This window comes from Amia ocellicauda, chromosome 4 (genome assembly GCF_036373705.1).
Source record: "Amia ocellicauda isolate fAmiCal2 chromosome 4, fAmiCal2.hap1, whole genome shotgun sequence".
NCBI lineage: Eukaryota > Metazoa > Chordata > Actinopteri > Amiiformes > Amiidae > Amia > Amia ocellicauda.
The window spans coordinates 95,230-109,925 of NC_089853.1; the positions used below are offsets into that span (position 1 = coordinate 95,230).

The window sequence follows — 14,696 nt, forward strand, 5'->3', positions numbered from 1 at the left end:
TAGTATTAGTATTTATCTGATTGACACCTTAATTCAAAATCTACCCCTCTCTCTCTCTTTCTCTCTCTCCCCCTTCCTCTTCTTCTCCCTCTCCCTTTTTCCATCTTCAGTGTTCAGTTCCTTCTGTCCTCAGTCAGAGATACATCTCTCGAGCAGAGAGCACAGCTGTGGGGAGGAAGGTGAGACACAGTGTGTGTGTGAGTGTCTTTGTGTCAGAGTGTCTGTGTGTCAGAGTGGGAGAGCATCAGTGTGTAAGTGTGTCTCTCTGTGCTTCAGGAGCTGTCAGGGTTCAGCATCAACAACCCCCCCATGTGACTCGACCCTGTGACTCCACGGCCCCCCAGCACTACCTCACCAACTATGACATCAGGTGAGAGAGTGTTAGAGTGAGTGTGTGAGTGTGAGTTTGTGTGATAGTATGTCACTGTCAAAACCATTAACATTTTAACCTGTGTGTGTTACAGGTTTAGTGACCTCTCCCCAGTGGGGGTGTATAGACAGGGCTGGGTGCGGGGTGGCATCCACAGAGCCAGAACCAACGGCTACACAACCAGGGACAGAGGGGGCATGCTGAGAGAGAGACACACGCACGGCACACTGCACACATGGCACAGCAGGTATACAATATACAAAATTAATATTTGGCTATAAATATGTGACGATGTAATGCAGCCCATTGGGTGAAATGGAAGTGAGATATGGGGTCCAGTACGTCAACAGCATTATACCAAATGGGAGAAACACCCAGCAGAAACTGTACATGTTGAGAAATTTCGTTAATATAATTCACATTTCGTGAACATAATTCACATTTTATCCCACGAAATGACCATGTATTTCGTGCTTGGCAATTTTGGACGAAAGGTAAAATGTACTTTGCTTTCCGTGGATGGAATGAACAATTAGCATCCTGATCAACAATGACTGATCAGGGCATTAATCCAGAGACCCGGGTTTGCAAAGAGATCAGGATTGAATTACAAAGGAAAGTTAGAAACTCGCTGAGCCGATCAGACGAGAGCTATATCAAGTGCAAATCTAATACAATAAATAATGATAATAATTAATATATGATCTGCAGCAAATAGCGTGTTTCACCAATAAACATGATTATAAATCTTTCACAATTACTAATTTGATTACAAAGCCCATATTGTCAGCTGTATTTATTATATTATTCAGTGGGCTATAGCCTATCAAATGAACTGCGGGTCTGGCGGTTGGAGAAGAACGTATTTATAGCTCATTCATTTTGAGGAGTTTAACAGCTGAAACGCCATATATGTATTTAATTAAAATATTTACACAGATATGAGGAGAAATTCACATACACAGAGACGTGGGTATGTATGTTCTAGTGTTAAGTGTCTAGCCAACTATAGCAAGAAAATAGAGATCTGCACATACAGGACGCAATTTGTATTTGTGTGTGTAGTTTCTGTAACATGTCATTAACAGTGTGTGTTAATTTACATCCATACAATCGTAGGTGCACCATAGAAATCGGGTTAGTTGTCTGTAGATGGCGATGTGTTAATGCGACACTGCCCCCTATGGACGCATCACTCTTGTGCGAGTGCGCTGGCAGACAGCTGTGATCGTGTGCCACTTTGCCAGATCGGGAGATTTTCCCCCAAATTTGGGTGATTTGTAAGAGCACAGGGGGAAATTTGGGGGCAACATCTGTATGGGGGAAATGTTGTGGGATCATATTTTGAACTTGGGGAAATTTAGGGGTTTGGCGCAATCGATTAATAAATGTGTCCATAAACGCCATGACTGAGACGTGCACACTTTAGTTAAATTATAACCTGCTATATTGTAGCTGGATGATTAATCGTGAAACGTTAACTTGCCCTGGTTAAGGACATCTGTTAAGTAAATTATATATAATTCGGCAAAAAGTGTTATTTGCAGTTACAAATCTGCAGAAAGAGTAATAAGTTAAGGGAGTCACGCTGTGCCATTTAAAATACATATATACTAGCACAAATGAGGACGATAATAATAACAATACATATTTCCTATTTAGTATTATTGTTGCATATGGAAACGTATTCTTATGGGGACGTGCTTGTCTGAATATAATGAATATGAAACGTGAATCTACACGTTTAGCTCTTCCTAATATCTCTTAACAGAAACATGTACAGTGCATCCGGAAAGTATTCACAGTGCTTCACTTTTTCCACATTTTGTTATGTTGTTTTTTATTTTTAATAAATTTGCAAAGATTTCAAACAAACTTCTTTCACATTGTTATTATGGGGTATTGTTTGTAGAATTTTGAGGAAAATAATGAATTTAATCCATTTTGGAATAAGGCTGTAACATAACAAAATGTGGAAAAAGTGAAGCACTGTGAATACTTTCCGGATGCACTGTGTTTATTACGCTGTTTACAATCATGTAAAGCAGAAAGAATAAAATAGACAAAAAAGTCCTCTCCACATCAGGCTGTGTCGCTCGTAGTGTTGTTCTCTGTCTCTGTTTTTAACACTAACCAAACCCACAGTCGCTGCTCCTCCCATAAGAGGGAAGGACTTCACAACACCCTGGTTTTACAAAAAAAAGCTCTGGGACGTGTCCAGCATGGCACGACGCTTAAGCCAGTGGAACCGAGGCTTAAGAGAATTTTTATTTGGATATTGGAATAACAAAACGAAACCCCAAAGTGAACTGGAACACTATCGGGCCCTAAACAGAGAGTCCACCCTGCAGAGTCTCTCTTCACTGTCAGAGATACGAAGCGGAGAGAGATCCTGACCCAGTACCGGCTCAGTGACCACAGCCTGGCCATAGAGACGGGCCGACACAGTCAGAGCTGACTGCCCAGAGAGGAGCGACGCTGTGGTCACTGAGAGACAGGAGAGGTGTACACAGAGAGGAGCGGCGCTGTGGTCACTGAGAGACAGGAGAGGTGGACACAGAGAGGAGAGGCGCTGTGGTCACAGAGAGACAGGAGAGGTGGACACAGAGGAGCAGCGCTGTGGTCACTGAGAGACAGGAGAGGTGGACACAGAGAGGACAGTGTGGTCACTGAGAGACAGGAGAGGTGGACACAGAGAGGACAGTGTGGTCACTGAGAGACAGGAGATGTGGACACAGAGATGCACTTTCTCCTGCACTGTAACAAATATGCACAAATAATCTAAATGAACCCAAAAAATCCCACAGAATTACCCACAGTTAACTGACACAGAGATACTGAACTCTGTCCTAGAGAAGGACACACAGCCCCACTAGTGGCAAATGATGTAGCAGCCCATCCCAGCATGAGGGGCCACGGGGGGCTCGGCAGAGCGCTGCACATGCGGACCCTGCAGGGCCCAGGATCCCTGGCTGACTGCTGCTGTTCCGTTATTCCCACTGTCACTATTAGTTTTGTCACTGAGAGTTAATTTTTTTATATTATATTCACTGTACTGTTTTTATGTGAATATATATGTGTATATATATATGTGTGTGTATGTATGTGTATATATATATATATATATACATTTGATGCATTTATTTTGCTGTTATTCTTGTTATATAGTTTTATTGTGTGTTCTGTGTAAAACTGTTTTGGCAACACTGCCCCTGTTGGTCACATCAGTACAGCAGCCCGAGAATGTGAAGTCAATGTGAATGTGAAGTGAATTATGTTTATGTGAATATGAATGAATGTGAATATGAATGTTTGTTTGTTTATGTGAAAGTGAATATTAATGTGAATATGAATTTGAATGTTTATGCAAATGATATGAATGTGAATGTGTATGTTTATGTGAATGAATGTGAATTTGAATGTTTGTGTATGTGAATAAATGTGAAGTGAATGTGAATTTGATTTTGTTTATTGAATGAATGTGAAGTGATTATGAATTTGATTGTTTATGTTTATTGAGTGAATGTGAAGTGAATATGAATTTGATTTTGTTTATTGAATGAATGTGAATGTGGTCCCTCCCCCTATTGTCACGGTAACCCTCATCCCTTGTTATTATAGGATGATGCACCCTGGCCACACCCACCTATTAAGGCCACACACCCTACAACAGCTGGATTGTAAAGTGTCTGAAGACTCGGCCTGCACGTGAGAGCAGCTTTTGTATGATATGTCACTGGATATGGGTTATTGTCACAGTAGTGTGCAGCGTATTATCAGTGATAGCAATCTAAGTGTCAGAGGCAGAGGATACTTTATATTAGAAGTACAGTAGACTCAATTATCTGCGTGCGGTTTATACGATTTGCTCATGAGATTTTTACATACATTAAAAACTAGTGGACTTTCCCTTCAACCCAAATTAATCATCTTAAAGCCATTACATTGTTATTGTTGCAAATTGTATTACAAGTCACGTGCTTAAACATGTGCTGCAGTTAATGTGAAATGCACATGATCTCCTGCAGCAATGTCATCACACACCCGTACACCAGTGGGCAGAGTCTTACTGCTCTGCCCTTGATAGCGGAGTGTCTTCTTGCTTATGTGGAGCAGCAGGATGACACGTTTCTTTCTCACAATTTGCTATTGCGTCAATTAAGAGCGTCAATTTTCAAAAAGAACGCTGAATTGAAGCAGAAATCCATTTTAGGAGTTTTCAAACCTTTTAAGTGAGTGTGTTTGTATGGACTTTACAATAAAACAATATCAATACATTCTTTACTACAAATTTTTGTTTTGTTCATTAACAACATTTTCTTAATTTACACATAATTTATACCTATATTTGTAGAAAAAATATATTTTTGGATTGTCTTTGTCTGTCCTCCCCATCATTAGCGCGGATAATTGAAACTCTACTGTTGTATGCAACAGGATAGTAGTGTAATAGTAGTTATGTTCATATTCATGATAGTATGTCGGTTAGTATAAGTATACTGTATGTATTATAAGTATTATTATTATTATTATTGATCATCCAATGCAAATAACTCCTCTATAATATGCAAATACCAACATATTAATAATAATAATAATAAAATTAAGGCAGAACTGATGTTGAATGTATTTGTTTGTTATTATTTATTATTATTATTATTTCTTGGCAGACGCCATTATCCAGGCTGATTACCAGGCTGACCCAGAAGTGAAAGAACTACTTCCTGTGTGCTCCACGAAATGAAACCTCCTGTTAATAAGCTTCTTAATAAACAAATAAATCACAACTGAATTCCCATGTCTTCAGTCTGAGATGGAGACAGAGAGGGGACACTGGTGTCTGTGTGTGTGTCAGTGTGTCTGTCTCTGGGGTGTCTGGGTCCCAGCAGTCAGTCTGAGTGGATAACCAGTAACCATGGCGTGGGCACTGCGTTGCCTTGGTGATGGTACAGGCCATCTGACTGTCATTGATGAGAGAGAGAGAGAGAGAGAGAGAGAGATTGTTGAAAGGGGGGGGGGTGAAGTTCTAGTAGGAGTTTTTTTAGAAGTTCCTGGAGTGGTAGTGTTGCCAGGGGCAGGAGTTACATGACAGACAAAAAGACGGAAGTGACTAGAGAGACACAAAGACAGGGACAGGAGTGACAGGACAGAGACAGGCAGGAGTGACAGGAAAGCCAGACAGGTGTAACAGGACAGAGACAGGGGCAGGGAGAACAGCTGCAGTTGTGACTGTGGAAGCAGAAGCAGCATCAGAAGAGGGAACAGTGGCAGCGATACTAACAAGCATCAGAAGAAGCAGTAGCAGCACTAACACTAATGGCAGGGATAGTAGTATCTCTCCCATCTCTCTCCCTCCCTCCCTCTCTCTCTCTCTCTGCCCCTCTCTCCCTCTCTCTCTTTTCCTTGGGAACATTCCTTCTTTTGTTTAAAACTTCTCTCCTCACTGCCTGCTTTCCTTTTAAGGAAAGCTAACCCCTCTCTCTCTCGCTCTCCCTCTCTCTCTCTCACTCCCCGTCCCCCCCTCCCCCCTCTCTCCTTCTCACTCTCCCTTTTGTGTCTGCTAGTGTAGGCATTTTGCCCTCCACCCCCCCTCTTCTGTTCCCTGCATCCCTCTTTCTCCATCTCTCCCGCCATCCCGACCTCCCTCTATCTCTCCATTTCCTAATTCTTTCTTAAAGTTACTATTGAAGGAACATTAACACCCTTCCCCCCCAGTTCCTCTCCTTCCATCCCTAAGTCTTCCACTCCCTCCATCTCTGCACAAATTCCTAAACAGTAAACAGAGACACACGGTTAGTGTCAAACTTCACACTTTTCTCTCTCTCTCGTCTGCCAACAAGACTGAACTCTCACACTCACAGTCAGTCAGTGTGTCTGTTAGTCAGTGTGTCAGTCTGTCAGTCAGTGTCAGTAAGTCAGTGTATCAGTCAGTGTATCAGTCAGTAAGTGTATCAGTCAGTCAGTCACTCAGTCAGTCAGTCAGTGTATCACTCAGTCAGTGTATCACTCAGTCAGTGTATCACTCAGTCACTCAGTCACTCAGTCACTCAGTGTATCAATCAGTCAGTGTATCAGTCTGCTCTTCAGAGTTGAGGTGAATGTTTTGGGCTTTATTCAGTTACCCAGGGCTACAGATACAGCTGAGACAGTCTAACAACACAGCAACCTGTTCTGCAATACACCACACAGTCCCACACACACATTTACACAAACAACACACTCACACCCATACACACTCAGACACCCTCCCACACGCACACATATACACTCACACACACTCACTGTGACACACTCACTGTGTTACGCTGCCTTGCGCTGACACCAGTGTCAGAGTTCATGGTGGACAATATCCAGTGTCCAGAATTAAGGGTGAACAGTGTACAATCCACAGTTCATGGTGGACAGTGTCCAGTGTCTGAGTTCAGCATGGACAATCTCCAGTGGCCATAGTTCATGGTGGACAGTGTCCAGAGTTCAGTTTGGACCATGCTCAGTGTCCATAGTTCAAGGTGGACAGTGTCCAGTGGCTTTGGGGGCTGTGAGGTCCAAGGCTGGGGGGACAGAATGCTCCACACAGAAAGAGAGGCAGGGAATAGAGAGAGAAGAGGAGGTGAAAGAATGGAGGAAATACTGACGGACTGACTCGGAGACATAGACATTCTCCTACAGTCAATCAGTTGTTGACTGTTCCAATCATTGATTTAATTAATTAATTACCCCCCACACACACACACACACACACTGAGCAGGTGCTGAATAATGGAGTCGAGTCCGTCAGGATCACTGCGCTAACTGAACACCAAAGCACTATCAGTTACAGCCACCCCTGATCACATCCATTAATAATCACTCCCAGATCAGAAGAGGGTGGGGCAGCAGAGCGGAGCACAGGACAGTGTCGTACAGTACAGTATAGGAGAGGAGAGGAGAGGAGAGGACAGTGTCGTACAAGAGAGGAGAGGACAGTGTCGTACAGTAAAATGTAGGAGAGGAGAGGACAGTGTCATACAGGAGAAGAGAGGAGAGGAAAGTGTAGTACAGGAGAGGAGAGGGCAGTGTCGTACAGGAGAGGAGAGGAAAATTGGGGGAAGATGGGGTCTTAGAGGCTCAGAGATAGAGGGAGAAAGAGGAGAGAGAAAGGTGGGGGAGAAGGAGACAGATAAGGAGAAAGGGAGATGTCGAGCAGGATCTTTTTTCTTTTTAAATGTCTATTTTTTTCATCCTGTTTCATTCCTTCAAAGAATTCCTACATCCCTCCATTTCATCCCCCTTTCCCCATCAGAATACAGTTCTCCCTGTAGCTAGGAGAACCCCCACCACACACAGTGTACACAATGCTTACAGTTCATATAAACACAGGCTCTGTTTCCCCCGAGTCCAGAACACACTGTCTCTGCGCAGCCAGCGCAGCCCAGCATCGCGCAGCAGGTGGGATCTGATCCAGGTGGGATTTGGACACAGCACTCGCTGCTCACCTGTGTGCCCCCCCCTCCACGTGTCTCCTGCATCCCCATCATGGCAGCAGTGGGGTTTAGGGTTACAGTCCCATTGCCTGGCAACAGCTCAGACCCCCGCCCCGGGCCCCTCGGGGCGCTCCAGGCCGTCCTCGTACTCGTAGTCGAGCTCCGCACTCTCGTACTCCAGACTCTCGCCCCCAAACTCGAACCCCTCGCCCTCACACAGCAGCTCCTCCCTTTCGTACCCCGCCCCCTCTTCGTACTCCAAGCCCGACCCTTCCACCGCCCCGTCGGCCAGCCGGCCGGGACGCCCTGCCTCCACCCCTGGGGAGCCCTGCGATTGGCCGGCAGGCGTGCTGTTCTTCAAGATGCCGTGAATGACTGTGCCGACCCCCTCCCTGTGCCTCAGCTCCTCCTTTTGCCTCTCCTCCTCCCTCTCCCGCTCCCGCTCCCTCTCCTCCTCCGCCAGCCGCCGCTCCTTCTCCCTCTTGGCCTCGCGGGCCTCACGGATCTCCTGCGCCCCCTCCCCCACCAGCGTCACCTGCTCACCTGCCCGGGGGGGGGTCTTGGCAGGGTTGTGGTCGTAGGAGAACAGGCGCAGCCGGTCCAGGTGCTCCAGGCTGGGGAAGGCGGCGATGCGGTTGCGGTCCAGGTCCAGGATCTCCAGCCCCTCCATACGCAGCAGTGGCCGGGGGAACTCAGAGAAGCGGTTGCCGTAGAGCCAGAGCCCGCGCAGCGCGGTCATGCGGGGCAGTTCGGCGGGCAGGCGGCGTAGGCGGTTGTCGCCTATCTGCAGGGAGCGCAACTGGGGCAGGTCCAGCAGTGGTGGGGGGAAGCGTTGGAAGTAGTTGCTCTCAACCCACAGGCAGCGCAGGCTCTGCAGGTTGCGTAGCTCTGCCGGCAGGCTCATGAGCCGGTTGCTTCCCAGGTACAGGCGGGTGAGGCCGGCCAGCTGGCACACTGCAGCAGGAACCTCCTCGATCTTGTTGAAGTCCAGCGCCAGGATGCGCAGCCCCTGCAGCCCCCCAAGTCCCTCCGGCACGCCGCGCAGCCGGTTGGTGCATGCGTACAGCCGTTCCAGGTGCTGCAGCTGGCACACTCTCTTGGGCAGGCGGCGCAGGCGGCGCTCGCTCAGGTCCAGCACGGTGTCTCCGCTGGCCAGCGCCTCCTCCACGGCCAGGGGTAGCTCCCCCTCCTCCTCCTCCTCCTCCTCCTCTTCCGCTGCCCCCCCGCCCTCCTCCCCGGCCTCCTTCGTCCCCTCCTTGCCCCCCGAGTTACCCATGCCTCCCTCCTGCCCTCTGCCTCCCTGCTCAGCTCCCTTCCCCACTGGCCCCTCTCACACCAGCACTCCCGTCCTCTGATCCAAATGTTCCCCTGCCCCCTGTCCCTCCTCTTCAGGCTGCTTCTTCTGCCTCGCTCCCAGCCCTGTCTCTTTCTGTCCCCCAGCTCCCTCTCTCTCTCCTCTCTCTCTGTCCTCTATCTGGATGTTCACCCTCTGGCTGCACCCTCTCTTGCTCTCTGTCTCACAGTCCTCTCTCTCCCCTCCGTCTGTCTCTCCGTCACGCTCTTGCCACACTCCCCTCACTCTCTTTCTTGCAGTCCTCTCTCTCCCCTCTCTCTTTCCACTATCCTCTCTTTCTCACACTCCTCCCTTTCTTTCCCTGTCCCCTGTCCCCCACTTTCTCTCCTCTCGCTCTGGCTCTACAGCAACTGCTTCTCCGACTCTCTCTCCACAGTCCCTTCCTCTCTGTGTGTGCCTCGCTGCGGTAACTGGGGTCACAGTATTCCCCTGCTCTCTCTCTGGGCTGCACTGTGGCTGTGAGTGTGAGTGTGTGTGTGTCTGTGTGTGTGTGTGTGTCTGTGTATATGTCCTGGGTTCGACTCCGTAGCTGAGGGTGGGGCATGGTGCTCTCCGCCCAGACAGAGGGGCAGGTTAGGGCATTGACACTCCCACTGCTGTCACTCAAGACACAGGTACCAGGACAGCTGACAGACTGACTGCACTGTAAAAAACTGCACTGCACTGTACTACACTGTACTGTACGACACTCTACTGCACTCTGATACACTGTACTGTACTACACTCTACTGTACTGTAATAAGCTGTACTGCCCTACACTATACTGCACTGTACTGTACTACACTGTACTGCACTGTGATACACTGTAGTACAATGTACTCTACTGCACTGTAATAAGCTGTACTGTACTGTAATACACTGTACTGCACAGTAATAAGATGTACTGTAATACACTGCACTGCACTGCAGTACAGCAATACACTGTACTCGGCACTGGTCAGAGCATCCAGCTCAGAGTGCACTTCAGTATCAGCTGCTCCGGTGCTGACTGTCCTCCTCTTGTGTGATTGTTGGCTCAGGACCTCAGACCTGTCCTCCTCCACCCCTGTCCTCTCTTCCTCTCCCCTCCTGCCTGTGTCCTCCTCTCTCTGTTGGGCTACTGTGGAGAGAGAGTGCAGCCGTCTCAGTCCAGCTGGGTCTCACACACACAGTCAATCATGACAACAACAACAACAACAACAACAACAACAGCCACAACCACAACAACCATAACCACACCAACAACAGCCACAACCACAACAACCACACCACCACCAACAACCACATCAACAACAACCACAACAGCCACAAGCACGACAACAACCACAACAACAACCACAACAACAACAACCACACCACCAACAACAACACACCAACAACAACAACAATTACAACAACCACATCAACAACAACCACAACAGCCACAACCACACCAACAACAACAACAGCCACAACCACAACAACACACCACCAACAACAACAATTACAACAACCACATCAACAACAACCACAACCACAACAACAACCACACCACCACCAACAACAACAACAGCCACAACCACAACAACAACAATTACAACAACCACAACAGCCACAACCACAACAACAACCACAACAACAACAACAGCCACAACCACAACAACACACCAACAACAACAACAAACCCAACCACACCACCACCAACAACAACAGCCACAACAACAACAACCACACTACCACCAACAAAAACAACAATACCCACAACCACAACAACCACACCACCAACCACAACAATCACAACAACCATACCACCACCACCACCACCACCACCACCACCACCACCAACAACAACAACAACAACAACAACAACAACAACAACGTAACTACAACAGCCACAACAACCATAACCACACAAACAACAACAACCATAACCGCACCAAAAACAACAGCCACAACCACAAAAACACACCAACAACAACAACAAACCCAACCACAACAACAACCACACCAACAACAGCCACAACCACAACAACCATAACCACACCAACAACAATACCCACAACCACAACAACCATATCACCAACCACAACAACAACAATCACAATACCTACAACCACAACAAGCATTACCACACCAACAACAGCCACAACACCAACAGTCACAACCACAACAACACACCACTGCCAACAACAAACCCAACCACACCACCAACAACAACAACAGCCACAACCACAACAACCACACCACCAACCACACCACCAACAACAATACCCACAACCACAACAACCACACCACCAACAACAATACAACAACAGCCACAACAACCACAGCCACAGCCGCAACCACAGCCGCAACCACAGCAACAACCACAACAGCAACAATCATAATAATAATGATAAGTATCCCCAAAGTTGTACCCGCACTGAGCCCGATATGGCGAGTCCTCTCTCGCAGCCCGATCCCTGCAGGAGCCTCTTCTCTGTCTTTTAACTTTTGTGTTACAAAGTCTCGTTACATATATTGTTGTCTTTTTATGAGATATACAAATAAAATGAAATTCTTTTACTGTACTTTTAACTGTTTATTTATGTTAAACTTCTCTCCCCCGTCACCGCACAGTCCCTCTGTTTCTCTCCAGGTCGGGTCCCCAATCCGGACCCGAACTCCACGCCGAGGTAGTGAACCGGCACAGCGGCTGGCAGCTCCGGGAATACGCCCCCCCCCCCCCCCCCCCCCGTCGTCGTCTCTCTCCTCTTTCGTAGTCCCGGGCACCGGAGCGCGTCTCTCTCCCCGGCTACAGTCGACCCGGCCGGTGGCAAAGTGACCGGTCAGCGCCGTTGTCCGTGTGTCCGGCGCTGCTGTGCCTGGTCTGTGTCTCTGGGTGTGATGAGTTGAGATACCGGAGACACCGAGGCGCACAAACTCACCGGCCCGGCCGACCCGCTGTGCGCCGCCGTGCGCCCGGACTCCGATTCCAGTCCGAGCTGATCCGGGGCGAATCCCGAAGTCGCTGCTGTTGTTGATGATGATGATGTTGTTGATGATGGTGTTGTTTTAAGAGAAGGAGAGATGGAGTTAGTTTTTTCTTCTTCTTGTTCTTCCCCTTCTTCCATCTGCCCCCCCCCCCTATGTCTAAATACGTCTCTCTCTCTCTCTCTCTCTCTCTCTCTCTCTCTCTCTCTCTGTTTGGGATTTTTTTCTTTGCGTAGCCGGGTTGCCTAGCGCCCGTCCGCTCTGTTCCCCCTAGCAACCAGCCAGCGCGAGGGAGGGAGCGCGAGCCGACCAGCGTACTGCAGTTTACTGTAGTATAATATACTGTCCTGCAGTTTACTGTAGTATACACTGTCCTGCAGTTTACTATAGTATAATATACTGTCCTGCAGTTTACTATAGTATAATATACTATCCTGCAGTTTACTGTAGTATATACTGTACTGCAGTTTACTATAGTATAATATACTGTCCTGCAGTTTACTGTAGTATACACTGTCCTGCAGTTTACTATAGTATAATATACTGTCCTCCAGTTTACTGTAGTATATACTGTCCTGCAGTTTACTATAGTATAATATACTGTCCTCCAGTTTACTCTAGTATATACTGTCCTGCAGTTTACTATAGTATAATATACTGTCCTCCAGTTTACTGTAGTATATACTGTCCTGCAGTTTACTATAGTGTAATATAATGTCCTGCAGTTTACTGTAGTATATACTGTCCTGCAGCTTACTGTAGTATATACTGTCCTGCAGTTTACTGTAGTATACACTGTCCTGCAGTTTACTATAGTATAATATACTGTCCTGCAGTTTACTGTAGTATACACTGTCCTGCAGTTTACTATAGTATAATATACTGTCCTCCAGTTTACTGTAGTATATACTGTCCTGCAGTTTACTATAGTATAATATACTGTCCTCCAGTTTACTCTAGTATATACTGTCCTGCAGTTTACTATAGTATAATATACTGTCCTCCAGTTTACTGTAGTATATACTGTCCTGCAGTTTACTATAGTGTAATATAATGTCCTGCAGTTTACTGTAGTATATACTGTCCTGCAGCTTACTGTAGTATATACTGTCCTGCAGTTTACTGTAGTATACACTGTCCTGCAGTTTACTATAGTATAATATACTGTCCTGCAGTTTACTGTAGTATACACTGTCCTGCAGTTTACTATAGTATAATATACTGTCCTCCAGTTTACTGTAGTATATACTGTCCTGCAGTTTACTATAGTGTAATATAATGTCCTGCAGTTTACTGTAGTATATACTGTCCTGCAGCTTACTGTAGTATATACTGTCCTGCAGTTTACTGTAGTATACACTGTCCTGCAGTTTACTATAGTATAATATACTGTCCTGCAGTTTACTGTAGTATACACTGTCCTGCAGTTTACTATAGTATAATATACTGTCCTCCAGTTTACTGTAGTATATACTGTCCTGCAGTTTACTATAGTATAATATACTGTCCTCCAGTTTACTGTAGTATATACTGTCCTGCAGTTTACTATAGTATAATATACTGTCCTCCAGTTTACTGTAGTATATACTGTCCTGCAGTTTACTATAGTGTAATATAATGTCCTGCAGTTTACTGTAGTATATACTGTCCTGCAGTTTACTATAGTATAATACACTGTCCTGCAGTTTACTATAGTATAATATACTGTCCTCCAGTTTACTGTAGTACATACTGTCCTGCAGGTTACCATAGTATAATATACTGTCCTGCAGTTTACTGTAGTATATACTGTCCTGCAGTTTACTATAGTATAATATACTGTCCTGCAGGTAACTGTAGTATATTATACTGTCCTGCTGTTTACTATAGTATAAAATATTGTAATGCAGTTTACTATATTATTATTATTATTATTATTATTATTATTATTATTATTATTATTATTATTTCTTGGCAGACACCCTTATCCAGGGTGACTACAACGTAAGTATAATATACTATAGTATAATATACTGTATTGCACTGTACTGTACTGTACTGCAGTTTACTGTATTATAATACACTATGCTGCAGTTTACTATAGTATAATATAATGTCCTGCAGTATAATATTCTGTACTGCATTTAACTATAGTATATACTGTACTGCAATTAACTGTGGTATAATATACTGTACTGCAGTTTACTATGGTATATACTGAACTGCAGTTATAGTACATACTGTACTGCTGTTAACTATGGTATAATATACTGTCCTCCAGTTTACTGTAGTACATACTGTCTGTAGTATATACTGCACTGCAGTTAAATGTGGTGTAATATTCTGTGCTGTAGTTAACTGTAGTAGCTGTAGGAAGCAGATGGTGTCGATTAGAGGAGTCGCTTCTAACTGGAGTGAGGTTATTAGTGGAGTTCCACAGGGATCAGTACTAGGGCCTTTGCTTTTTCTAATTTATATTAATGATCTGGACTCTGGGATAGTTAGCAAACTTGTCAAATTTGCAGATGATACTAAAATAGGTGGCTCAGCAGATACAATCTTGGCAGCACAGGCTATTCAGAGGGACTTAGATAATATT

At 45.8% G+C, this 14,696-nt stretch overlaps 1 protein-coding gene and 1 long non-coding RNA gene across 2 annotated transcripts; one reads left to right on the top strand and one right to left on the bottom strand.

Moving 5' to 3' along the window:
- The first annotated feature begins 283 nt into the window (after positions 1 to 283).
- On the top strand, positions 284 to 4,192 carry LOC136747488 (uncharacterized). Its single transcript, XR_010816523.1, has 3 exons — positions 284 to 370; positions 465 to 617; positions 3,992 to 4,192. It is a non-coding gene; the product is annotated as an uncharacterized LOC136747488 (long non-coding RNA).
- A 2,267-nt stretch (positions 4,193 to 6,459) lies between these two features.
- lrrc10b (leucine rich repeat containing 10B) lies at positions 6,460 to 9,109 on the bottom strand. The gene has a single exon (XM_066702927.1). The coding sequence runs from the start codon at positions 9,107 to 9,109 to the stop codon at positions 7,934 to 7,936; it is 1,176 nt and encodes a 391-aa protein (XP_066559024.1). The 3' UTR covers positions 6,460 to 7,933.
- Positions 9,110 to 14,696: the final 5,587 nt, after the last annotated feature.

What these genes read in the sequence shown, in the direction of transcription:
- lrrc10b (XM_066702927.1), bottom strand. Translation starts at nt 9,109, where the DNA reads ATGGGTAACTCGGGGGGCAAGGAGGGGACGAAGGAGGCCGGGGAGGAG.